We start from the raw sequence: 26888 nt of genomic DNA, 5'->3' as shown, positions 1-26888 counted from the left end.
GGGAGCGAGGACGATTACAGTGATGGCAACAGGTTGGGAGCGGGGCTGCCCTACTACTGTCTTTAATTGAAACTGATCCCCTTCATAATTCAACTGTAAAATCATAACCTGGTTAGAATGTGACTAAAAGTAAGCCCCCCCGCCAAGTCAAAACCTAAAGACAGATTACTCGTTCTTTCAGAGAAATAGCTGTCACTTGTTTAACTTGTTATTAAGGGATGGCTCAAGACCAAAGCCAGTGGAATTTATCGAGCACTTACTGTGTGGAGAGCAGTGCAATAAGCGCTTGAGAGAGTACAGTATAACAATGTAACAGACACATGCCCTGCATTCAGAATGCTTATTCCACAGACTGTCACCATGGGTGAAAAGTGTTACTTCTGTATCTGTAGGTTAAGTCCACTGAGTCTCAGCTATAGCGTGTACTCTTGGAGAATTGGCGTAAGACCATAAACAAAGCTAATACCGGATCAGACCAGAGGAACAATAATAACCTTGGTATTTGTTAAGCGCTTACTATGTGCAGAGCACTGTTCTAAGCACTGGGGTAGATACAGGGGAATCAGGTTGTCCCACGTGAGGCTCACAGTTAATCCCCATTTTACTGATGAGGGAACTGAGGCACAGAGAAGTGAAGTGACTTGCCCACAGTCACACAGCTGACATGTGATGGTTACCCTCTTTCACACCCATCCCCGTGGGTAGAGTTGTCCTATCTAGCGTTCATGCCTTGTCCTTTAATTACCAATTTTGGATCTCTCATCAGTTTGCCTCATCAATTTCTTGAACCTATTAATATTATCTATCTGCGTATCCATCCCCCTGGCTAGAGTCGTACTATCCAGCATTCATAACTTGTCCTTTCGTAACTGATTTTGGATCTCTCATCAATTTGCCTCATCAATTTCTTGAAACTATTAATCTTGTCTGTCTTTGGTTTTTGGGGGGTGGGGTATTTTTTAAGTGCTTACCATGTGCCAAGCACTGTTCTAAGCCCTGGGGTAGATACAGGGTAATCAGGTTGTCCCACATTGGGGCTCACAGTCTCAGTCCACATTTTACAGATGAGGTAACTGAGGTGCAGAGAAGTGAAGTGACATGCCCAAGGGCACACAATAGATATGTGGCAGAGCCAGGATTAGAACCCATGTCCTCTAACTCCCAGGCCCGTGCTCTGTTCACTGAACCACACTGCTGCCCCATGGTTAGAGCCGTACTGTCTAGCATTCACAGCTTGTCCTTTAGTAACCGAGTTTGGATCTCTCATCAGTTTATCTCATCAGTTTCTTGAACCTCTTAATATTTTTTGCTTGCACAACTGACAATGGTAATCAATTCCATCTGTTTACCACCAGCTGTAGGGGGAAAAAAACCTATTTTGGTTTGTTTTGAATCAACTACTTTAAGTTTTGATCCATGTCCCTTTATTTCAGTGACTTGGAATTTAGTGAACAACAATTCCGTGTCTGCCCTGTCTGCTTCCTTTATGATTTGTAGATTTCTCAGCCACTATCTCGGCAATCAATAACTCAACCAGATTTACCGTGTGCAGAGCACTGTACTAAGTGCTTGGGAGAGTACAACAGAGGCGGTAGACATGTTTCCTGCCCACATGGAGCTTAGAGTCTAAAGGGGGAAAAAGACATTAATATTAATGCACAAATTACGGGTAACATAAGTCCTGTGGGGTTGAGGGTGGGGTGAATATCAAGTTCTTAAAGGGTACGGATACCAGCGCATAAGCAATGCAGAAGGGAGAGGGAGTCAGGGAAAAGAAGGTTTAAACAGAGAAGGCCTCTTGGAGATGTACTTTGAAGGAGGGGAGAGTGGTGGTCTGGCATATATGGAAGGAGGGACGTGGGAAAATTGCCATTGTTTTGTCTGCCCGTCTCCCCCGATTAGACCCTAAGCCCGTCAAAGGGCAGGGACTGTCTCTATCTGTTGCCGATTTGTACGTTCCAAGCGCTTAGTACAGTGCTCTGCACATAGTAAGCGCTCAATAAATACTATTGAATGAATGAATGAATGGTGAGACAGACGAACAGGGTCCAGAGAGCAACACTGGGGCTGGAGGAGCAAAGTGCGTACAGGCTGGGCTGGAGGAGATCTGTGAGGTGAGGTAGGAGGGGACAAGCCGATCGAGTGCTTTAAAGCCGATGTTAAAGAGTTCCTGTTTGATGTGGAGATGGATGGGCAACCATTGGAGGTTCTTGAGGAGTGGAGATAGATGTACTAAACTCTGTAGAAAAATGATCTGTGCTGCAGAGTGAAGTATGGACTGGAGTGGGGAGAGACTGAAGAGACCTAATCTTTTCAGTCTGTCCTCAGACAGAAGCTGCTCCCTTCTCCTGCTTATCTTGGTTGCCATTCTCTGTAATAATAATGTTGGTATTTGTTAAGCGCTTACTATGCGCAGAGCACTGTTCTAAGCGCTGGGGTAGATAGAGGGTCATCAGGTTGTCCCCCGTGGGGCTCACAGTTAATCCCCATTTTACAGATGAGGGAACTGAGGCCCAGAGAAGTGAAGTGACTTGCCCACAGTCACACAGCTGACAGGTGGCAGAGCCGGGATTCGAACCCATGAACTCTGACTCCCAAGCGCGGGCTCTTTCCACTGAGCCACGCTGCTTCTCTGTACCTGTTCCAGCTCTGCTATATCCTTCCTACGGTGTAGCAACAAGAATCACTTGCACAGTTCCAGTTGCAGGCGTACCACAGTTGTATCTAGGAGCAAAATTCTGCCTTTCGTTTCCTAAATCCTACCGGATGATGCCCAGCTTTTTTTGGCTATAGTGGCACAATAAAGCAGGGTTATTGGCCAACATAATAAGAATAATAATTGTGGTACTTGTTAAGCACGTACTATGTGCCAAGCACTATACTAAGCGCTGGAGTGGATACAAGCAAATCGTTTGGACACAGTCTGTGTCCCACTTGGGGCTCACCATCTCAATCCCCAGTTTACAGATGAGGGAACTGAGGCCCAGAGAAGTGAAGTGACTTGCCCAGGGTAACACAGCAGACACGTGGCAGAGCCGGGATTAGGACCCATGATCTTCTGACTCCCAGGCCCGGGCTCTTTCCACCATGCCGTGCATCTCCTGTAATCTCATGTAGCGTATGCCTTTCGGATCATGTGTCTATGTTTGGTAGGCACTGATAGTGTCATCAGAAGTCACCTGGAGCATAAGCTGCCTCACTGAGCTCCAAGAGAAGCGAGCGAGGGCTTCTAGTTTCCGAGCTACATGGCCTAGATTGTCCCCCAGGGCGTCTCGGTCTGAACTAGACCCCTGCGATTGTTGCACGGTGATGAAAATTGTCCTAGACTGCAGGGAACAGAATGTATCTGGCACACTACATTCGGCTCCCTGTGGACCCTCTGCCGATTCCAATCGCATCTTTCTCTCCCTTTAAGCCTGGAATCAGCATGAGAAGTAGCATGGCGTAGTGGATAGAGCACGGGCCTGGGAGCCAGAAGATCATGGGTTCTAATCCCGGCTCTGCCACTTGTCTGCTGTGTGATCTTGGACAGTCACTTCACTTCTCTGTGCCTCATATACCTCATCTGTAAAATGAAGAATGAGACTGTGAGCCCCACATGGGACAGGGATTGTATCCAATCTAATTTGCTTGTATCCACCCCAGCACTTAATACAGTGCCTGGCACATAATAAGCACTTTACAAATACCATAATTATTATTATTATTGTGGAGCATCATCTATTATAAAGGCCTAAAATTGTGGTAAAGCCAAAGCCCGGGGGTGAGGGGGTGCGGCGCAGAGGCACGTTCAGAAAGTCATCACTATTCTAAACTTGGATTTTTGACCCAAGCTCTGAGTTTAGTACTATTTTTTTTTTATGGTATTTAAGCACTTACTCTGTGCCAGACGCCGTACTAAGTGCTGGTGGAGGTACAAGTGAATCAGGTTGGACACAGTCCCTGTCCCTCATAAGGCTCACGGTCTTCATCCCCATTCTACAGATGAGGTAACTGAGGCCCAGAGCAGTGAAGTGACTTACCCAAGGTCGCACAGCGGACAGTCAGCGGAGCTGGGCTTGGAACCCTGGCCCTTCTCACTCCCAGGCCCATGCTCTATCCACTAGGCCACGCTGCTTCTTCTCGGCCACTACCCAAGCAACAGCCGTCAGGCCCGAGGCAGGTGGATTGCCCGGTGGCCTGATCTTTGGCCGTAGAGATAATAATAATAATAGTGTTGGTATTTGTTAAGCGCTTACTATGTGCAGAGCACTGTTCTAAGCGCTGGGGGAGATACAGGGTAATCAGGTTGTCCCAAATGAGGCTCACAGTCTTAATCCCCATTTTACAGATGAGGGAACTGAGGCACAGAGAAGTTAAGTGACGTGCCCACAGTCACACAGCTGACAAGCGGCCGAGCCGGGATTCGAACCCATGACCTCGGACTCCCAAGCCTGGGCTCTTTCCACTGTGCCACGCTGCTTCTTATTCTGAGTATTTGCCTGTCTTCATTTTCCAGTTGTAGTCAACGGAAAATATTGCTGCCCAAAGATCTACTTCAACCACCGGTGCTTCTCAGGGCCATACCTCAACAAGGGCCGAATCGCCGAGCTGCCACAGTGTGTGGGACCTGGAAACTGTGTTCTCGTCCTTAAAGAGGTAAGGAGCAGTAGGGGCGCGAGGTTCCGGTCAGGATTCGGGCAGCATTCCTGCAGAATGTGTGTGTGTGATCCTGGTGAGCAGCGGACTCGTAAATATTTGCAGAAAACCACCCGTGGATGGTTTCCGTTTCTCTTCTGAGACCAGAGCAGAAGCTTCGTTGTTTCCATTTTTGCAGAGATTTCAGCCACGTGATCCGTGTTGCAGTCCTGGGTAGAGTAAATAGGATCATTTTCCATTCTCAGAACTATCTGGCGTGTTTACTGCTTCAGTAGACCACACAAGTAGCCCGAACTTTTTTTCAGGGATGCAGAATTTGAAATCAAACTTGAAAAATCAAATTCCTTTCCTCTGGATGACTACAGTGACTGAATGCAGCCTCTTTACTCTGAAATGGAGAGAAGCCAGAGCTTGTGCTCCCAAAATAGAGGGAAAAAAGTTGCAACAAAGTCAAAAAGAACCCCCTCCTTTAGGTACCACATCAAGGGAAAGCAGCGGGGCAAGTGGAAATTACTTATAACCTCAAACCATTATTCTCACTCACATGTTAAAGTGCCCAGTGATATTGAAACTAGACAACCATGCCCAGACATAAAGGCAGGGACAGAGAGAGAGAGACGAGTGGGGAAGATGAATAAGGGAAAACAAGTCAGTCGATCAGTATCGTGTTAAGTGTTTACGATGGACGGGGCAAAGCACTATTCTTAATTTCTTAATTACAATAATAATAATAGTAGTTTTTTTAAGTGCTGACTATGTGCCGGGCACTGTACTAAGCGCTGGGGTAGATACAAGGTAATTGGGATGGACACAGTCCCTGTCCCACATACGGCCCCCAGTCTTAATCATGGCTCAGTGGAAAGAGCCTGGGCTTGGGAGTCAGAGACCATGAGTTCGAATCCCGACTCCGCCACTTGTCAGCTGTGTGACTGTGGGCAAGTCACTTAACTTCTCTGTGCCTCGGTTCCCTCATCTGTAAAATGGGGATGAAGACTGTGAGCCTCACGTGGGACAACCGGATGACCCTGTATCTCCCCTAGCGCTTAGAACAGTGCTCTGCACATAGTAAGCGCTTAACAAATACCAACATTATTATTAATCCCCATTTTATAGATGAGGTAACTGAGGCCCCGAGAAGTCAAGTGATTTCCCCAAGGTCACACAGCAGACAAGTGGAGGAGCCGGAATTAGAACCCAGGTCCTTCTGACTGCCAGAACCCTGCTCTATCCACTAGACCATACTGCTTCACCTTAGCTAAGACATATTCCCTGTTCCCCAGGGTCATGGCGATCATGGTCTAAACTGTGGGAGGGCAGCACACAGGAGAGGGAAGAGATGAGATAAATTTTTACAAAAACTGGTAAAAATAACAGTTCCTTAGTACCGGTGGGAAATAATCCTTGGACTCCTCAGACGGGGCCATTAGTGGTCCAAACTGCCACAAAGCATTCCAGCATCCTGAAGGTTTTTGTCCGCTCTCTGTTCGTGCAAGGGGGGTAGAGTTCTTCCTCTGTTATTTTAGACAATTGTTTCTGAGTGAAACAAAATAAGACTCTTGTCCCCAGTAGTTTGATCTGCTGTGGTGAAGTTGCTGTTCTTCCCAGGAAGTCCCAAATTGTATCCTTTGCTTCTTCTGCAGCCTTGTAAATAGCCAGCAGGGCAAATGGAAATTTATTTAGGATGACAAGAAAAGTATGCAGATTTCATTTATTGTACAACCAGGGTAGTCTCATGATGAAGAGGAGACTGGGAAGTAAGTATGGATCTTGCTCTGTGACCGTCATGTCCAACTCATTCCCGTGTGTGGGTTGCTGGTGACGTTCATGGGCCGGATTTTTTTTAAAAAGCTGCAAATGACTATTGAAGGCTTTGTAAAAAAAAAAAAAAAGAAAAAAAGAAAAAAAAAGAATCAACCACTACCTAATAGGCTATTATTAAGTGGAACGAAAGGAAATGGGTGAATGGAACGATAATTAATTTCTCAAAGAATCAATATTAGTGGTGGAGCTTCCAAGGCGATGAGGACAGCAGTCCAAGATTGAGGGTCAGAAAAAGACAGGAAAAGGAGAAAGAGTCAAAGTGGTGGAGGGTGAGGGAAGAGAGACAGAGAGAAAAGCTGTCACCCAAATGATTTTCCCTTCGGATAGCGAAAGCAGCAGCAGAAGGGAAACTCAGCAGAGATTTCAGCTTGGAACAAGGAGCGGTGAATCAGGTTCAAGTGGTCTGCTCTCACTACTCCACTTTATCTCCCTCTTCCCATTTCCCTGCCGTGTTTTAGCACACCTGTAAGTTGTTGACATTCTCACTGCAGGCCACATTTGGTTTGATATACCTGTTCCATGGGCTTCCACTGCTTTATGTTAAGCACTAGAGGACCTTTCTTCCAGATTGAAAATCCCTTGAGGATGGAATCATGTATCTGTAGACCCGACTCATTACTACACCGATTATGAAGATACTTTAATCTCTTAACACGGGAGAAGCTGAACAGCGCCAAAATGACTAGTCCTTCCCTAATTCATTGTCAAATTAAGCGCTTACCGTGTACAGAGCACTATACTAAGCGCTTGGGAAAGTACAACACAGCAATAAACAGTGACGATCCCTGTTCACAACAAGCTCACTGTCTAGAAGTGGGGAGACAAACATCAATACCAATAAAATTACAGATATATACGTAAGTGATGTGGGGCTGGATGGGAGGGCAGGCAAAGGGAACAAGTCAGGGTGACACAGAAGGGAGTGGGAGATGAGCCCTCGTGTAAGGCTCCGTATTTGACTGTTGCTCCACCGTGGGAGGTGGTTCAGAAGGAGCAGATGTTCACTCAGAGGGTTTGCCTCTGGCAAGGATCGTAGTCAGGGATGCAGAGTGTGGTTAAACCTCTGGAACTTGGTGGGATTCCTCAATGAGTGACATGGAAAAAGCTGTGTCTTCCTTGAAAGTGGTCTGAAATTTGTGGGGTATACTGTTTCTTGACAGTAAAATTTTGGCTTGATCCACTCACTGCCTGGTTTGGTCATCTCTGGCAACTGCTGCTAATTTCGGTAACCCAAACAGTGCGTGGGCATTTTCACTCCTTGGTGTTTTGATCCTGGTTAATTGATTGAGATAATGGAATGAATCCGCTGATCTCTCTGCTCTTTAAAGCAAATGTGCAAAAAGACTACCCTAATGGACTCTTTCCTCTCTTCTTCCAACACCTCTTCTTCCCCCGCCCTACACCCTTTAAAAATTTTGCCTGTAGGTTCTCACTTTACTGATCAATGCAGCCTACAAACCGAGCCGTGTCCTTCGGGAGCTCCAGCTGGATGAGGATTCGGTGTGGCATGGGCATGGGGAGATCTTGAAAGCAAAGTATGTTCTTTTTACCTTCTTTCTCTTATCTGTTTAGATGGCAACGTGTATATTGGAGACTCGACCGATCACTTGAATCTGAGTGCCTGCTGGGTGAAAAATTGTATACTAAGTGTGTGGAAAAGTATAACAGAAATGAGTGTACCTGACCCCTGTCCTCAGCCTAGTGCGGGGAGACAAACACTAAAATAAATGGCAGATAAGAGGAAGTGATAGAGTATATAAGATGTTTACTTAAGTGCTACGAGGGGCTGTGAGTACTTAAGCGATAGGTGTCATGGGATAGCTAAAGTGGCAGTTGAGGGATTAAGATGGGGGAGATTAGAGGTTAATTGGGGAAGACCTCCTGGAGGAGATGTGGCTTCAGAAGGCTGTAGAGGGTGGGGAGAGCTGTGGTCCGTCAGATACAAAGGGGACGGAATTTCAGGCAGAAGGGAGGGTTTGAGGTCTAGGTCGATGGTGGGCAAGAAGAGATTGAGGCATAGTGAGTTGGATCTTAATCAGTCAATCAATCATATCTACTGAGCACTTACTGTGTTCAGAGCACTGTACTTAGAGCTTGGGAGACTACAATGTAACAGAGTTGGTAGGCACGTTCCTTGCCTACAATGGGCTTCTTGAGAGGAATGAAGGATGGAAGCTGGGTTGTGCGGGAGGGGCGAGGCTAGGTAGTGGAGTGAGAGCTGATGGAGTGTCGTAAGCAGCGTAGCCTAGCGGATAGAGCAAGGGCCGGGGAGTCAGAAGGACCTGGGTTCTAATTCCGGCTCAGCCATTTGTCTACAGTGCGACCTTGGGTGAGTCACTTCACTTCTCTGCGCCTCAGTTACCTCATCTATAAAATGGGGATTAAGACTGTGAGCGCTATGTGGGATGGTGACTGTGTCCAACCCAATTAGCATGTATCTGCCCCAATGCTTAGAACAGTGCTTGACACATAGTAAGCGCTAAACAAATACCATCATTGTTAATAAAGTCAGTGGCGAGGAGTTTCTTTTTGATGTGGAGAGGAATGGGCAACTATTGGAAGTTTTTGAGAACCGAGAAGACACGTACAGTAAGGTGTTTTAGAAAATTAATCTGGGTAGCAGAGGGAAGCGTGGGCCAGAGAGAGAAGATTCTGGTGGCAGGGAGACCATAGAGGAGGCTGATGCAGTAGTCAAGCCAGGATATGACAAGCGCCTGGACCAGTGTGGTGGCCACTGGGATGGGGAGGAAGGGGCAGATTCTGCAGATGTTGTGAAGGAAGAACTGATTGAATACGGGAATTGAAAGAGAGGGAGGAGTCAGAGATAATGGCAAGGTTACTTACCGTCTTGAGAAGTGAGGAAGATGGCGGTGTTGTCAATCTTGATGAGACAGATGGAGGCAAGGATTTGGGAGGGAAGATGAGTTCAATTTTGGACATGTTGAATTTGAGGACATCATCGCTGAGAAGCAGTGTGGGCTGGTGGAAAGAGCCCAGGCCTGGGCGTCAAGGGACCTGGGTTCTAATCCCGGCTTCGCCACTTGCCTGCAGGGTGTTTGGGCGCTTAACTTCTTTGTGGCTCAGTTTCCTCATCTGTAAAATGGGGATTTAAATACCTGTTCTTCCTCCCCCTTAGACCGTGAGCCCCATGTGGGAGGACTGTGTCCAATCCGATGATCTCATTTCGGTCCCAGTGCTCAGTACAGTGTTTGGCAGATAGAAAACAGCTAACAGATACCACCGTTTGGAGGAAATGCACGATTGCAAAGGCGGAAGGTCAGGGCTAGCGAGGCAAATTTAGAAATCATCTGCATAGAGGTTGTAGCATCCCCATCGCCCTTGGCACTTCCCCATCTCACCATGTTCCTGGTGACTTACTTTTCTGCCCAGCGTGATTCAGGAACTTCTCCACCTTGTTCCCCTCCAAAACATTCTGTTTTAGGACTTCCCCACTCCCTCTGCCTTTTAGCAGTCTATTCTGGGAGTCTATTGGATTTACCCTGTAGTCTCTTCCCCCAGATACTTGACTAGGGAAATTGGAACTGGTCCTTAGGCAGTTGAGCAACTGTGTTATGTGTATGGATTATCCACTGTTTTAATTCTCCTCATTAATGCTTCCCTCCATTAGTGTGGATAATTGAAAGTGTATTATACCTAACAAACCTAAAGCACACATGCTTGCGGAATCAGGTTAGCTCTAGGAGACTTCCATTTAGTGATGCACAAAACCCCGTAGCTACTTAACTTTGATTCAATTTATTAGCTTGAAATAAGGAAAACCATTAAAAACACCTTGGTACTAGCTGTGACTGCCCATTGAGTTTTAATTATACAAACATTTTACAGGCTTTAGCATTTAGTTGAACACAGACGTGTCTGACTTTCGTGTGAATGGATCGCATATGCCGTTGCACGTTATTAGTATGAAGTAGAAGAAAGGGAAATTAAATTGATGAACAGAATGCACTTTACTATATCCTTGCTGATGGGATGTAAGTGGGGTGCGGGGGGGGGGGGGGGGCGGGGTCTCCATGGGGGTAGGCTCAGAAGTCGAATGTGTCTGTTTATTGTTAGATTGTACTCTCCCAAGTGCTTAGTACAGTGCTCTGCACACAGTAAGCGCTCAATAATTACAGTTGAATGAATGAATGAAGCTGGGGAGAAGGCAGAAAGGGGATAGAGGCGTTCTCTCTCTCACACACGTACCACACACTCTTTCATCCGTATAGTCTCTCATTTTCTCACAGTCACATATTCACACACACATTCTGATACACACACTCATACATTCTCTCTTACCTACCTTCATACACACACACACACGTCTCTCCCACTCCCACTCGCTCACTCATAAGACCTTCCCCTCAGTGAAGCACTAACAAATGAAAGCCGCAGTGGAGATTTCCCTTACCCCATCTTTGCCTGCCTCCGTGGTCCAAGCTGGAAGGGCTACTGCAGCCAGCCACTGCCTTGCCGGATTTCTGACGCCGGGAGACTGAGTCATACTGAGCGGCCCTCAGCATCCTGGAGAGCGGATGGCAAATGGGGGTGAGCGCCTCCACTGTACCATGTAGACACCTTGTAGGGGAGAGCAATTCAACCCCTTCACCTTGAGGTTAGTAGGCTTGACAGGGCACCCGCTCAACCTCGGAGAGCAAACACACAATTGTCATGCAAACCACGTGACATCTTTAGACTGGAAACTCGTTGTGGGCAGGGACAAAATCCTGACAGCACTACCAATTTTTAAGTTTGTAAACAGAGGAAGCAAGCTTTCGATTTCAACTCCGTAGATGAATCTATCGCTAATGAATCAGTGATATGAGCAATTCCTCCCCTTCAGGAAAATATTTTTAAAGATTGAAGCAAAGATATATTTCTTGAAAAAAAAAACAGTTATGCTCCATACAATTTAAGTTCAGGACTCAAAATATAAACTAGAAAGCAGGATAACCTTTCCATGCCTCACTATCCCAATCTCTAAAATAGGTTAGGGCATATTAACCTGCTTTTAACCCGTAGGCTTTTGGAGGAAATGGTGGTCAAGTGGTTGGAGGGTTTTGAGCTGTGTACAGAATGCAAAGCAGTGTTATAATTTTCAAGATGTCAACAGTTAGGGTTTTCTCCAAATCAGTAGAACTGCTGAAACCCGACTAACCATCCGGGTTCTCCCACCGGCAGGTACAAAGGGAAGAGCTATCGGGCTACAGTCGAGATAGTGAGGACAGCCGACCGGGTGGCCGACTTCTGCCGGAAAACCTGCATCAAACTGGAATGCTGTCCGAATCTCTTCGGTCCTCAGATGGTTCTGGACAAATGTTCCGAGAACTGCTCCGTACTGACCAAGACCAAATACAGTGAGTTCCGTTTTCTGGATTTATAACCGTTTCAGCTGACTCCAGCCCTGTGGTCCAGGAAAAATTCCACATCATTTTAGAGCTAACTACTTGGGATTTGATCAGCTACTCATTGAACTGCAGTCACTTGAGGAATGAGTTGCAATACCTTTCCGATTGATTTTTCAGTACGTTCTCCCCTTGAAAAACACAGATGGAAGCAAATAGAATGCAGTTTCCCAGCTGGGTAGGATTTGCCTTGGTATCTTCGCACATGCTGCCGTGATGTTTTGGGTTTTTGTTTTTTTTTAAAGTATAAGTAATCAGAATTCCAATTCTGTCTCTCTTCTGAGGGTAATTAATAAAGAGGAGAATTTCTCCTGGTTGAATCTGAGCAGTTTTGGACCCTGCATTTTCATAGTGTCAAATGAACTGTTGAACCAGTGGCTATGGGTGGAGCCTCAGAGATAGGAAAATATTTACATTTTCATTTGTAAGCCTCTTGGGTTGTTTCCGGAATATAGCTACATGCCTCAGGACTTGTGAAAATTCATCTCTGATGATGACATTGCCAAATGTTGGGCATGACTGTGGTATGAACCTGCTCTCTGTTTTGTTTTCTTTTGAAAAATAATGCCCTGGTTTTCTGCAGGGTCTGGACTCTGCTGCAGAGAGAAAAACCACAGTGACGTGGTAATTTGCTAATTAAATGTCGGGGTCTAAACTATATATCATCATCAGTTGTATTTATTAGCAATCCATCTGTATGCGATGAGCTAGGCATTGTATAACCTGAATGCAACCTTGTCCCAAAGGAACCTACGGTCTACCAGCAGAAGTACACATTCTTTGCTCGTCTTAGATTCTTTTCCTCATCCTCTCTTTGTCCCTTTTCCATGTGTCTCTTCTCCTGTCTCCTCTCTCCATGCATCCCTCTACTCCTTTACTGATATCTCCCTCTTTCTGTTCATCTTTCTGGGTAGCTGTGTCTCTTTCTACCCCTAGCTTTGTCTCTGCCTCCTGTCCCACTTCTCTCCGTATTTCCCCTTCTCTTTTCTACTTCTTCAGTTCAGAGTTCCTTTCAGTTTTTCCTTGTCCCATTCTCTTCAATTCCTTTCTTGGCCTTGCACTCTTTCTCCTGCTCTGTTCTTCTCTTCAGTACACTCGTCTCCGCCCACGTTCGAGCAATGAACCCGGGCTCGGGTTCAGCAAAATCAGAGGAGGCATGCAGGAGCTTGGAACCTGCCTTTTGGGTCCAGAAAGACGTATTAATGACCTACAGATCCAACCAGTGTTCAGGCAGGGAACAGCGAAAAGGGGAGAGGAACAAGACGGGTTCTCCCACCAAAGAAGAGGAGAGGATGAGGCTGACAGCAGGGAAGAGACGTTGTAAAAGCAATGCACCATTTCTTTATTCTCCCCTCCAGCACACTATTACGGGAAGAAGAAAAACAAGAGAATTGGGCGACCACCTGGTGGGCACAGTAATTTGGAATGTGGCATGAAGAAACAGAACAAAAGGAGAAAGAGAAGGAAGCATTTCTTTGTCCATAAGAAGAAGCGCTCCTCTCCATCTGTGGACACCACACCAGCAGGTTCTCCCCGGGTATGCGGCTAGGGCAAAAAGCAAATCACAGCTGGCATAAGATGAAAAACCTACCGTGGTCGTAATTTTACAGCTCCCTGCTAGCTCGCTAATTAATGGGCGGGGAATGTGTCTGTATTGTTACATGGTAGTCTCCCAAGCACCTACGACGGTGCCCTGCACACAGTAAGCGCTCAATAAATACGATTGAACGAATGGATGAGCACCGCTCTGGGAATTAAGAATCCCCAGGTCCCGGGTTTCTGGGATCTAGTCCTGGTTGTGCCGGCCGTGGCCGTGCCATCAGCGGTGAAGGTTTCTGATGGAAGAGCCATTCGGAGCATTCTGGGAGGTGGCAGGCCCAGGAGATATCCGGACAGATAAGCTGGCTAAAGTAGGCGTAGACCCCAGAAGCTGAAAAAGCAACCAACTGCCGGGCTGGGACACTCCAGTACTGTATCGGCACCCTGCTGGGGTTGCTTCAGCCACTTCACCTGATCTCCCTCCTACTTTGACCGGGAGCCCTAAGAGGGACAGGGGCTGTGTCCAACCTGATTAACTTGTATCTTGTGCCCCAGTGCTTAGAACAGTGCTTGACACATAGTAAGTGCTGAACAAATAGTCAGGGTTGTTATTGGTAATAATAATGAGGGTATTTGTTAAGCACTTACTATTTTCTAAGCACTGGTATAGATACGAGGTTATCAGGTTGTCCCACGGGGGGCTCACTGTCTTGCAGCGTGGCTCAGTGGAAAGAGCACGGGCTTTGGAGTCAGGGCTCATGAGTTCGAATCCCAGCTCTGCCACTTGTCGGCTGTGTGACTGTGGGCAAGTCACTTAACTTCTCTGTGCCTCAGTTCCCTCATCTGTAAAATGGGGATTAAGACTGTGAGCCCCACGTGGGACAACCTGATTCCCCTATGTCTACCCCAGCGCTTAGAACAGTGCTCGGCACATAGTAAGCGCTTAACAAATACCAACATTATTATTAATCCCCATTTTACAGACGAGGTAACTGAGGCCCAGAGAAGTGAAGTGACTTGCCCCAAGTCACACAGCTGGCAAGTGGCGGAGCCAGGATTAGAACCCACAGCCTCTGACTCCCAAGCCTGGAATTATTATTTATGATTATTGTAAATGGGTCATGCACACACACACAAACCCAAAGCAACCTCCTTCTGTGGGCAGTTTGCAACACTCCCCGCCCTGCCCACCTATCCATTCTTCCATGCCCTAACAAGAATGTGACTGGTGGGGATGAGAGAGTCGGTCAATCGTATTTATTGAGCACTTACTATGTGGAGAGCACTGTACTAAGCGCTTGGGGGAGAGTACGACATAAGACACATTCCCTGCCCACAGTGAGTTTACGGTCTAAAGACAAATTTACAGAGAGTGCAGATGGGGCTGCACAAACCACTAGCATGCTAACCTAATAGTAATAATTATGGTATTTGTTAAGCGTTTACTATGTGCCAGGCACTGTGCTAAGCACTGGGGTGGATACAAGCAAATCAGGTTGGCCCCATGTGGGGCTCATAGGTTCAATCTCCATTTTACAGATGAGGTAACTGAGGCCCAGAGAAATGAACTGACTTGCCTAAGGTCACACAGCAGACAAGTGGCGGAGGCGGGATTAGAACCCATGACCTAGACTCAGATTCTCAGTCCGGAAGTCTTCGGACCCATAGCTCAGCTATCATTTATCAGGGAGAGTCCGTTGCTTTCAGAGCAGACCTAGTGGAATGTAAAATACCTCTTTAGAGACCATTTTTGAGTCTGATCAATGAGAGATCGGTTTTAGGGTACCTAAATTAACCTTCTTAATAATACTAATAATAAATAAATAATGTTGGTATTTGTTAAGCGCTTACTATGCGCAGAGCACTGTTCTAAGCGCTGGGGTAGATACAGGCTGATCAGGTTGTCCCCCATGAGGCTCACAGTCTTAATCCCCATTTGACAGATGAGGGAACTGAGGCCCAGAGAAGTGAAGTGACTTGCCCACAGTCACCCAGCTGACAAGTGGCGGAGCCAGGATTCGAACCCATGACCTCTGACTCCCCAGCCCGGGCTCTTTCCACTGAGCCACGCTGCTTCTTCGTACTCTGTGATGTGTGATGGTGCCTTCCTTCTCCCTTTTTCCTTCAGGGTAGTGGAGGAGAAGAAGAGGATGAGCAGGATGAAGTGGATGAAGAATCCTTAAGCGAGGACAGTGTTTCTGAGCAACAAGATGAGCTTCAGGAGTCAGAAGTATCGGAGAAAAAATCCCGTTCCTCCTCTCCCACCCAAAGCGAGGTGTCACCTTCACTGCCTCAGGATCAAGATAAGAGGAAGAGGAAGCCCCGCACTTTTTCCTTCTCCGATGACGAGAACAAACCTCCTTCACCAAAGGTTCCTTTTTGACAATAATCATCTTTTCCTCCTTCCCCAAGGTTTTGTGTGGCCTGAACTCCTGGGGAGATAAACCTAGCTGTCACTGACCCAGGTTCCTCCTTTCCTTCACTATAGATGTGCCTTTAGAAATACATTCCTGGTCAAATTGGCCATATTTTTATGGAGCTCAAAGCCGGACAGGGAAGTGAGACTTCCATGGGATCTGGGCAGGTGGTCCAAAAAAGGGAAGGGAGAAGGCCGGAAAGGCAGCTAGAATCGAAATGGAGAGGAAGAAAGGCAGAGAAGTAGAGAGGTGAGGAGAGTTGGGGAGGGAAGACAGGTGGAGAGAGGGAGACGGCGATGGAGAGATGGGGGCAGGCGAGCGAAAGGGGGAGATGGCCCGAGAGAGAGCTCTGGACGCAAATCCAGAAACACTGATCCAGAGAGTGTTTCAGGTGCAGGGCAGCCTGCAAAGTAGTAGGTAGCAGCTAAGAGGTCCTCTCCCCCTCTCTGTCTCTCTGCCATCACCGTAGCCAGTGCTTCCACTTCCTTAAGTGGTTTTCCAGAGATTCCTGGCATGATCTTTCTGCAAACACTTGCAGGAGACCTAGCAGGCGGACCGTGGAGGTGGCCATGGCAGCAGTGCTGCTAGCTGGCCCACGCTAGGACCCTGCTGGCCGTTTTTTCAGGTGGCCAAAATTCAGGAATAATGCCACCTGATTCAGTGGTCGTAGTCACTTGATTGTCCAACAGTCTTTCAGTGTTAGTTTAATGTGCCTACCCAGGAGGAGGAGAATTTTTTTTTTTCCACTTTTTGCACTTTTTGATTTTACAATTCAGTCTGTTGACATTTCTGATGAGATCCCACTCAATTCAATCTACTCACTTTAAAGGAAAATTCCATCCGAAAGGAATGTTAACAGAGACACTGAGTTGAACCATAAGTGGTCCCTCTTATACTTAGTTTTATTTCGCTTCATTGGAAATATTATCACGTCCATGTACACCACTCAGCATAGAACAAGGCCATGAAATTCACTTTTCTTTTGGTAGTCAAAATGTTTTTTTGATCACTTCAGTGAAAGTAAAACTGGAATGCTGACTGGAAATGTCTCTCCCCTCCCACCCCCACCTCCCCAGGAGGGTTTTTGTCTTGAATTTGTTTCAATTATGGGCTTGAATGGGCTTTTAGTTTATGAGGAGAGCATATGGTGGCATAAGACAGCTAAATAGTTGTGAGTAAAAATTCACTCTAATGTGGTGTTTGCTTTGTGTGGGGGAAATGAAGGAAATAAAGATTGAAGTGGCTGAAAAGCTGCAGCTGGACAGTAATCCACTGGATTGGAGTGTGGCCGATGTTGTGCGGTTCATCAAATCCACAGACTGTGCTCCGTTAGCGAGAATATTCCTGGATCAGGTACAATAACTGCTTTTTCATTTTTATCAGTACAGGCCCCCAGGGAAGAACAATGACAGTAGCTTGTTGTAGAGCTGCATTGTATTCTGATCTTTACAAAATGCTGATTTTTTTTTTTCAAGTTCCACAAAATAATAAAACCCATCTCCTGCCATTTATTTTGGCATTGGGTCAAAAGCTTGTTTAGTTGATTGTTACAACTTTGTTCTCCCAAAAAAGCCACTGTTACTTTTCCCGTTCTTGTCAAAGTAATTGCCGTTTCTGGCATCTCATTCTCCACAATGAGTTGAGAAACTTGTTTTAAAAATCTACCAACTTTATTTTTGGGTCATTTCAACCAATTTTTCAAAGGGGTGATTGTCGATGTTGAATAGCGAGTGACTACGGTTTCCTAGCTAATATGACCCGGATAACCCCGGGATCAGCCTGTGGGTCTAGGTATCATTTGCTAGATTCTCTTGGGGGTCAGTATTATCAGTGTCGAGTTTCGTTTTACGAAACAGGAAAATGATGATTCCAAGTTTAATCAGGGCTGTGTAAAAGGCGTCAGTCTTGCTGCCGGTTGTAGTTCTTGTTAAATTTGCCAAATGCTTGCAAAGAAGGGGCAACGATCTTCAAGCACATGATGACCAATGAAGCAATAGCAGTTGGTTTTGAAGATTCCCTGGGATCGAGGAACTTATGAGATTCTTTGACCTGAAAAGACTGACTGCTTCGTGGAGGGGTGGGTGGAGAAAGAGGCAGAAAAATCTCAGTAAAGGAGACTAATGGAAAAAGTATTTCCCTACCTTGAAAAATTTTGAAAAAGGAGCCCCCTAGGTGAGCAGAGATATCGGTAAATGTCACTAACTCTACTTCTTAGAAGCTATTTGTTGTTTATCCCTGGACAGGAAATTGATGGGCAGGCACTACTACTCCTTACTCTTCCCACTGTTCAAGAATGCATGGACTTGAAACTGGGACCTGCCATCAAACTCTGTCATCACATTGAGAGGATCAAGTTTGCCTTTTACCAGCAGTTTGCCAACTAAGAAGCGTGGCCAAGCTGAACAGGACCTTGGAAGCACAATTGTAGTGAGCTATTCCTCGGGGTAGCCAGGTGGGGCCAAAATGGCTCTCTGGTGATGCCGATTTGCAGGTGTCCGCTTGCCATGTTTTTGCACTTTGAGGAAAGACAGACCACACCCTTGGGGCAAAGTACCAATGTAATCGGGATGGAAATGTGGCAGTCTTTTGGCTGGCAGATTGCAGTTTTGGTTGGTTTGTTTTAACAAAAGGTATTGGTGGGGGAGGAGGGAAAACAGGCTCCTGTGAGGAGAATGAGCATTTTGGGATGTGTGCATGTAAAAGAAGAAAAATGGACAGTGATTTTAAGTGAAAATCGCGAGTGCTGGAAAGTCTTTTGTTTATTTCCTTTCTGTTCCCCCCCCCCTTTATCCCAAGTTTTTTTTCTTCCTGTTCCATCTTTCTTGGAAGACAAGAACTTAACTTTGTGAGCACTGATACGGGATTGAGCCGTGGGCGTGTCAGTGCTTGTGTGTGTGTGTGTGTGTGTGTGTGTGTGTTTTCCTTAAAGCAGCTCATTTTGGGGATATTGTAGCTCTAGGACTCTGAATGTAGTCACATTTTGGTCTATTTAAAAATTATATTTCTGGGGACTTTTTTTTTTTCCACTACCTCTGTTTAAAATTGCAGCTAATAGCTCTTGATGGATCTCCCCACCCCTTCCCCCCACCCCAGGTGCCATTTTCAACAGCAACCTGAACACCAAAAATAATGCTTTCAGGGGATTGGTGGTGGTTTGCTATCTTTATTTCTAACTTAGTTTGACAAGTTCTCTGGAAGTTTTACACTAGTTCTTTAGTCTCTCCCTCTCCTCCATTCAGAGATTGGTCTCCTAGTTCAGCAGCATCCCAAGAAGAGGTTTATAGGCACCTTAGCAACAATGATGTTCATTTCCATTAGCTCTTTCAGTGGACTTTGGAAAGTGTGTTTTGTCTTCAGTTTTTCTTTGAGGTTGCAGCAACATTTTGTTCCTTTGAAAGCATGCTGGGCTTTTTGAGGTTAAATTCTGCAACCACCCCCTCCGCACCCAGGAAAGACTCACCTCACCTCTTTTTCCCTCCTGCTGAAAGTGGGGTTTTGGCTTTCTCTAATTCAGGCAAAGCAAATAGAACACTTGTGTTTTCAGGGACATAGAATATCGATTAAAAATTGAAGACTAGCCAGCCACTTGTGGGTTTCTGCTGAGTTGTCCTTTGAGCTGCATATAAGATGAATGATATAGGGATTGGATTCACTAGCTTTTATGTTACACACACCCCACTCCCACATCACAACAATTCCTCTCCTCACCCCTGCAGAGTCACCTCAAATCTCAAAATAGAATCTTGCCCAGGTCCTGATGGTTGTTCACAAATCATTTTCAAGATATCCCAAATTATATCCAAACAAATCTCTCTATCCCTTCTCAAAAGTTCCCCACGGTGTAAGTATTCAACTATTACGAAGGACAGTTTATCATTAATTCAGTTATCTGTCAGGTCCTGGAAAATCTAGAACACAAGATCTGGGTCCCATGTTCAGTGGATAGTCAGTAAATTACCCAGAATCTGTTGATAAAATGGCACGTGGAAGTACTGCCCCCCTCCCCCCAGTTCTGGCAGAAAACATGTTCTCACTGATCATTTTGGCTAGAACATTGTTGGGAAATTAGGGAATGTTCATTCCACAGTGTGAGCCTGTTGGAATAGTACATCATGTATTACCTGTAACACAGGGTTTTGCAAGAATGTAATCCTGCATTTTAGGAGTACTGGGTCTATCAACTTATTTGTAATAGCAACTTGGAGTTATTGGATTCTAGCAATAAAGAGTGGGTACAAGATAGTGTTGTTGAGCTTAAATGTGGGCCTCCTGCATTGTCCCTTAAGGTGATGAATAGGTCATTTGTCAGAGGGGAGAAAGAACTGCATATTGCATATGTTAATGTGTGGGAAGTAATAAAGGGACCCTAATTGAACATCTTATTTTTGAAATTTCATTTTGACTTTTAAGGTCTCCAGCTTCAGCTCATAAACTGGACAATATTGGGTCAGACTAACGTTCCTCCAGTCCAGTATTCTGTCTTTGACAGTGGTACTAAAGGACGCTTGAAGGGATAATCTTCTAAGCACCCCAGAAGAGCCGAGGAGAGAGCCAGTCCCCTGCAAAATGTTAACTGGAATCCTTGCTTGGGCAATTGGATCCTTTAGTGATGATGTTGTTGTTGGTTTGTTTTTTTGTTTGCTTTTTTTTTTTCCTGGGCAAAAAAATGAAATGTGTCCTAGGGGAATATTTGTAACCTAGAGAGTAATGGGAATCTGACTTTGTTTCCCATTTTTCAACTCATCCTACCCCAAACTCCCATACCCAAGTATTTCAAATAAGAAATGAAATTTCTTAGGCAGCTCAAGAAGCAGAGACAAATGGAGGTCGAAGTCAGGCAGCTTTTATGCCAAAGGAAGAAGATGATTTGGGGCTTTTTGGTGTGGTGAGGATATTTGTTTATGTGTTTTTTAAGGCAGAAATTTCCAATTCCATTTATTGTTGCAAATACACGTGTCAACTGCTTCCCTGGAACTGGTGTATTAACTGTTGAGGTGAATTCGTTCCGCTGGGGCAGATGTCAGGGGTTGAATCCTCTGCTTCATTTTAGGACTTAGCCTGGACTGGAAAGCAATACCACCTGATGCCAGTGGAGTTCCATTTCTCGTTTGGCTTTTCAGAACAGGTGTTTCGGTAAAGTATGTGCTGCACACAGGTTCTTGGGCTCTTCCTTTCTTGAGAAAATTGCAGCATGGCCTAGTGGATAGAGCACAGGCCTTAGAGTCAGAAGGACCTGGGTCTCCTAATCCCAGCTCTGCCACTTGTCTGCTGTGTGATCTCTGGCAAGTCACTTCACTTCTCTGTGCCTCAGTTACCTCATCTGGAAAATGGGGATTAAGACTACGAGCCCCATGTGGGACAGGAACTGTGTCCAACCTGATTACCTTCTATCTACCCCAGTACTTAGTACACTGCTTGGCACATAGGGCTTAACAAATACCATTATTATTATTTCCTGACTTTGAAAGATTTGTTGGGGGAGGCAGTCTTTTAGTTTGGACTATATAACCACCTTGCTTGTGGCTCACCCTGGATTAAAACATTTCACTTCCTATGCATATCTTTTGTTCCCATACTATTATTATTTGACATAGACTCATAGTCTGTAATTTTCTCCTTAGTGCAAAAGGTTTGAGTACAGACAGTCCCCAGCCTAAGATTTTGGAGTTTTGAGGAACTACACTTCTGATTTTTCTAAATTAATATCGAGTTTTGACATTTTGACATTGAGGCCAACTTGACTGAACTAGCCTCTAGCTCAGTTTTCTGCTTACAGTAGTACAGTATTTCATTGGCTGATCAGCTATGTAACCCACTCCCTGGCCTCTCTCCACTGCCCCCCCACCCCTTCCAATTTTGAAACTTTCACTCCGTTCTTTCTCCCCACAGACTATTTCCCATTTATGATCTCCTGCGCTCCTCCCCTTCCATTCCCTGCAATACCAAATCCAGGCCCTTCGCTCTCACCTACCCTGTGCTGCTGCTTTTTTATTCTTTTTAATAGGAAATGGACACGTGCCGCCCGTTCCCTGGCTGCAGTCTCTCTCTCTCCCTGCCCCCCCCCCCTCCTCCCCGCCCAAGCCCCCAAACACACACCCACTGACCAGGGCTGCCAACAGCCTCAGGGCCTAAGTGGAAGGGAGAGAGTGATGGTTGGTCCCTCCCCTGGCTCAGCTGTCCCAGGCCCAGGCCTGCAAGCAGGGGAGGGAGGGGAAAGTGGTGGTGTTCTCCTCTTGAGCCTTCTCCCCCATCCTGGTGAGTCCAGTTCAGCCCCTGAAGCTATGGAGGTCTCAGTGTGATGGGGGAGGCGTCAGCTGGGGAAGGGACTGGCTTGGGCCCGTATATGGTGTTGAAAAAATAAATGAAAAGGCAGAGGAGGGGGAAGGAGCAGAGAGGATTGAATAATTATGGTATTTAAGTGCTCACTAAGTGCAAAGCACTGTACTAAGCGCTGGGGTAGATACAAGCCAATTGGGGTGAACAGAGTCCCTGTCCAATGTGGGGCTCCCAGTCTCAATCCCCATTTTACAAATGAGGTGAGGCACAGAGAAGTGAAGTGACTTGCCCAGGGTCACGCAGCAGACAAGTGGTGGAGCCGGGATTAGAACCCATGGAGGGGTGCAGTGGTTTGGGAGGGGATGCACAGGAAAACAGAGAGAAATACCCATCCCTGAGCCCATTTTATTGTAAAGATCAAAAAGAGGGAGGGGTGTGTTTAAATTTTTTTATGCTTTTTAGATCATTTGTAGGTAGGAATAATGCACATTGTACAGAACTGTACTATATTCCTTTATGTTCACTCAGTTCTGCCGTAACGACGCATTTTCACTACGTGCTTTGGCTAGACGGCTTTGAGGGAATTAGTAAACCTTGTCCAACGTCATGAGCCTGTGATACAGCGTGATACAGTCTCAGAAGCGCTTTGTGCACGTGTGCGTTGGACGCAGTGAGAACCGCTACATGAATTTTCTTCAACATGTGGTCCTGCAAGAACACAACCCCGGTATTATAGGAGAACTGGGTGTACTGTATTTTTAACTTTTTATGCGATATTTATGTCAATATGATTGCTATTTGCAAAAGAAATACATTAATGCAACTATATTACTCAGCTCTGATCGATTAAGTACACAATTCTGGGTAATTGGGGTAAAAATAGGGTATCGGTCTTGGTTCAGGAACTAATCCCCAATTTATAGCATCGATCCAGCGTAAAGAACACTGTTCGGCGAATCTGGAGTTCTAGTTCCAGTTCTGCCTGTTAGGGCATTCGAGCAGTGGACAGCCCCGTCAGGAATCCTGAAAATTAACTGACACGGGCAGCAGAGACTGCAGCGGCTATCAAGGAAACGGTCTGCTGGGTCCCAGCCCTACGGCCTACCGCCGGCACTGTGCTGTGGTCATTTTGGCCACAGCTGGGTCCCGCACATGGGAAAACCTCCTCTGTGGGCGCTTTGCCACGTTCCGCACCCCGTCCCACACGCTCGCTCATTCCCTCCAGCCCCAACAAGAACATAACCGGCACAGTCGAGAGAGAGCGCCAGCGGCACTCTCCCCATCGCCAGCATTGTAATCAATTCCTTCGCTCAGGGTCTCGGTCCCAGGGTCCCGGGACTGAGGCTCATCCGTTGTTCTCCAGGGAAGACCCCATCGGGCTGTGAGGAAATGGGTTCCGACTTACGTTTCGCCTTATAATAGTATTTGTTAAGCGCTTACTGTGTGCCGAGCACTGTTGTAAGCGCTGAACGCAATTGATCCCAGACAGCTGCATCTCAAAGTCGAGGACCGGCTGTAGTTTGGGGTGGCTAATTCTTTCCCGACCAGCGGGAGTTGCTGTGTCATTCTCGTTATGCTGTGTCATTCTCTGGGGTTCCGGGAATTTAACGTGGCCACTCTCCAAAAGCAGAGAAAAACTACAGCGCAGCAGTCTGTCATTAGGCCCCAAGGCTTCTTCACTGCCTGAAACCCAGCTCTATAGAAGGTACCAGTGTAGGTCAAGAGCACAGCTGTCTTCCGGAATGAATGAAATCGTGCCCTACTCGATGGGCTACCACGAACCATTTGCTCCATTTCACCTCAGGCTGCCTTTAATCCGCCCCTGGGGAGGCAGCAGGACTCATCCCTTCGAGTGGACCAGGGCAGGCAAGGTGAACTTCAGCTTTTTGGCAGATACCTGCAAGTCAAGATCGGAATTTAGCAGTCCTGCTTCTTCCTCTTACAGCAAAACTGAATTGACTGTGGGACAGGGAACACCTGGAGTACTGATTGGTCACCTGAATACGATTACCCCTGGGACTATAGCAACTGGCTTGGCACGGGACCACGGGAAGGTGCTTATTTGGGGCTCCCTGCTGGCTTTGTCTTTTTCAGCCAAGGGTTTGGGGAATATGTAACTGCTGCCATATGAACCAAAAAGGAAACCATGTGTTTGGGAGAGGTTGTATAAAATACCAGAGAGGCTTCTGGGCAGTGTCTGGAGTGAGACCAAATGGGAATGTTGTTTGAGATTGCCACATGGTGTCACACTGTACTTAGCAACTATCGCCAAAGACTCTGTTCTCTAGTGATTATTATGTTGACAGTTTGAGAATTCCTACTTCCACAGATCTTCTGAGAGCGTGGCCAGTAAGTAGAGCCACGGGAGTGGAAATTTCAAGTTCTAAATTTCAAGTTCTCATTCACTGTGCTTGGCCTCTGGATGGGGGCGGCGGGCGGGGGAGTCGTTTGTTTTCCCTCGGCTTCGGAGGAAATACCACAGCTGTACGTGCTGTCAGCAGAGGGCTCAGTAAGTTTTGAGACTTCAAACACCGTTGGATAGCAAGCTGAAGGAGAAAGGGGATCCTACCACTTAGTGAGGTGTAAGATTGTGGTGGCGAGCAGGTGTCCCTGTTCCCCTGCCCTTCAGAAGCTTGCATGGATTTGTTCTGAAGGATTTGCGGCAGATGGAGTGATCTTGGTGCTGATTTAAAACCATTGAAAAAAAAACAAAAACAAAAAAACAGTACTATAAAGCCAAAAATGCCTGGTACTTTTCAAGCAGGTGTGATTCCTCCTGGAGAATTTTTTTTTTCTTTATCTGACTTGCTAGTGAGCTTTGGTGGAACCCACACGCTGCACGAGACTGTGAGTAGTTTGCGGACTCTGACTTCTCCAGGTGAGCCACACGTAGACTTGCAGTTCCGATTACCAAAAGCCCAGTTTGAAAGCTGCAAGCTGTTACGTACAAAGGACCGGTCCAAATGTATCCTATTCCAAGCCCACCGTTTTGGGGTGCTCCCCTGAAAACTCTCCCCAGACCATACAAGTAGCCTCAATTTTGAAGGCAGCCTTAGAGGGGTGAAAGGGCAAAGGGTGGGTATTGGATGCACTGATCAGATCACAAGGTTCTTTGTCGATACGTTTGAAGACTCTTCTGTTTTCCAAGTAACCAGCAAAAACCAAGAGTTGATGAGGAGGAACCCGTAGGGAAATAGACGTTTCTTCCTCTCCCCATGCTTCTTTTCTGGCTTTGCACACCGCTGGGCCTTGGCCTAGTGCTCCAGCCAACACGTAAGACTGTTTTTCAGAGGAAAACAAGCCACCTTGCCGGATGAGTCTCCAACACCAGCAGTGAGGCGCTGACCCAGAAGGCCACAGGAGGCAACGGGTCTCACTCGGACCAACTTAGGAGGCGAAGGCTGCATCTGACTTAGCATTCCTGAGCCGGCGGAACTGGTGGTGTCCCCGCCCCCCCACCCCCAACCCCCAATTCCTCAAGCTGTGTTGGAACCCCAAGATCCCTCTATGGTTTATTCTTCAACATAATTTCACTTCCAGCTTAATGGAATGTTGCAAGAAAGCGAGCGAGTGTGAACAGAGCACCCGATTGGGGTTCTGAGGCACCCCAGTGGAGAAGCGACTGATTTGGGGACGTGGTGATGCTCAGGCAGAAACAGTAAGTTGCCTGACGAGTTGCTTCCCTAACTTCTCAAGATGGTACTTTGAATGTTTCTCTCGAGGATTCAAGCTTCTCCCCCTTCCTCTCCTTCCTGCCCTTCTCTTCCTCCTTTTTAAAATAATAAACTTAAATCCTATGGAGACAATCAGAGGTCTGCCAAGGAAAGACTCCTGGCTGGTACCAGCACTCTATCTGGGCCTCTTTCTTATACTAATTCATTGGAACGGATGCACTTTGTTTCCTGTATTTTGCCTTTATTTTAATTAGCTGCTTGTTTGGAACAAAACAAAATGCGTTCTGTGTTGTGTCCTTCTTGCTTGCTGTTTTTTGGGTTCCCTTCCCACCCCCCTACCCCCGATTTCAGATGTTATGCATTGAGGTTGAAATACTATGTAAGGAAAAATATGCACAAGAAAATATGCCTATTAAAAATAATTCCCATCATGTTTGATAGATGTAGAGGCTTAAAGTTTTTTTTAAATCTATTTTGGATGGCTATTTTGCTTGTTTCTGTGTAAATAAGAGTGTACATAAGTTTGTGGTATATTATGACAGTTTTAAGTGGTTGTAAGAAAATAAAAAAATTCCTTAAATTGGTGCAGTTCCCTGGTGCTGATTTTACTTAAACAATTTTACATCTTAAAGATTTACAAAGATGTACTCTCAGGAAACAAGGAAATCAAGATGATTGTGGATTTTTGAACTTTTTAATTACCCAAGCAGAAAGTATATTTCCTTCTACTACTAAAATGGGCGAATGGGCCGCCGCCCTCCATTGGTGGAAAGTACACAGACCCGAGTGTCCCAAGACTTGGAAGAAATCCAATTTGTTGGCCAGAATCTTAAGAAAACAACCTCTGTTCTCCCTCAACTGAGTTCTAGGAGAGATTATTTGAACCTACCTGCCAGGCTAGGCTAATCTTTGGATCTGAATCCTGTGCTCAAGACTGAAAGCCTTGGAAGGGCAGAGGACGAAGACTCTCTGGTCTCACCTTTATCTCCAAATCCCGGGCGCTGCCCATAGTAGACATTCATTCACAGGGATACACTTAGCACTTCTGGGAAATGTGGTTGCTTTTTACCTAGAGGCCGCTGCTCCGGGAACCCAAAGAAAGTCCGAGTTCTCTGGTT

General features: G+C 46.2%; 1 protein-coding gene across 5 annotated transcripts in view; it reads left to right on the top strand.

Annotated features, from left to right (window-relative positions):
* SFMBT1 (Scm like with four mbt domains 1) overlaps nucleotides 1–20195 on the top strand; it is a 139081-nt gene extending 118886 nt beyond the window's left edge. For all 5 annotated transcript variants that reach the window (XM_029051381.2, XM_029051376.2, XM_029051375.2 and 2 more), the window contains 7 exons: nucleotides 4499–4638; nucleotides 7885–7994; nucleotides 11641–11816; nucleotides 13223–13401; nucleotides 15532–15774; nucleotides 17045–17173; nucleotides 18064–20195. In XM_029051381.2, coding sequence (XP_028907214.1) covers nucleotides 4499–4638; nucleotides 7885–7994; nucleotides 11641–11816; nucleotides 13223–13401; nucleotides 15532–15774; nucleotides 17045–17173; nucleotides 18064–18204 — 1118 coding nt within the window. In that variant the 3' untranslated portion in view covers nucleotides 18205–20195. The remainder of the gene's footprint in view (nucleotides 1–4498; nucleotides 4639–7884; nucleotides 7995–11640; nucleotides 11817–13222; nucleotides 13402–15531; nucleotides 15775–17044; nucleotides 17174–18063) is intronic.
* The last annotated feature ends 6693 nt before the right edge of the window (nucleotides 20196–26888 follow it).

Source organism: Ornithorhynchus anatinus, chromosome X1 (assembly GCF_004115215.2).
Source record: "Ornithorhynchus anatinus isolate Pmale09 chromosome X1, mOrnAna1.pri.v4, whole genome shotgun sequence".
Lineage (NCBI taxonomy): Eukaryota > Metazoa > Chordata > Mammalia > Monotremata > Ornithorhynchidae > Ornithorhynchus > Ornithorhynchus anatinus.
This window is presented reverse-complemented; position numbering and strand designations above follow the sequence as displayed.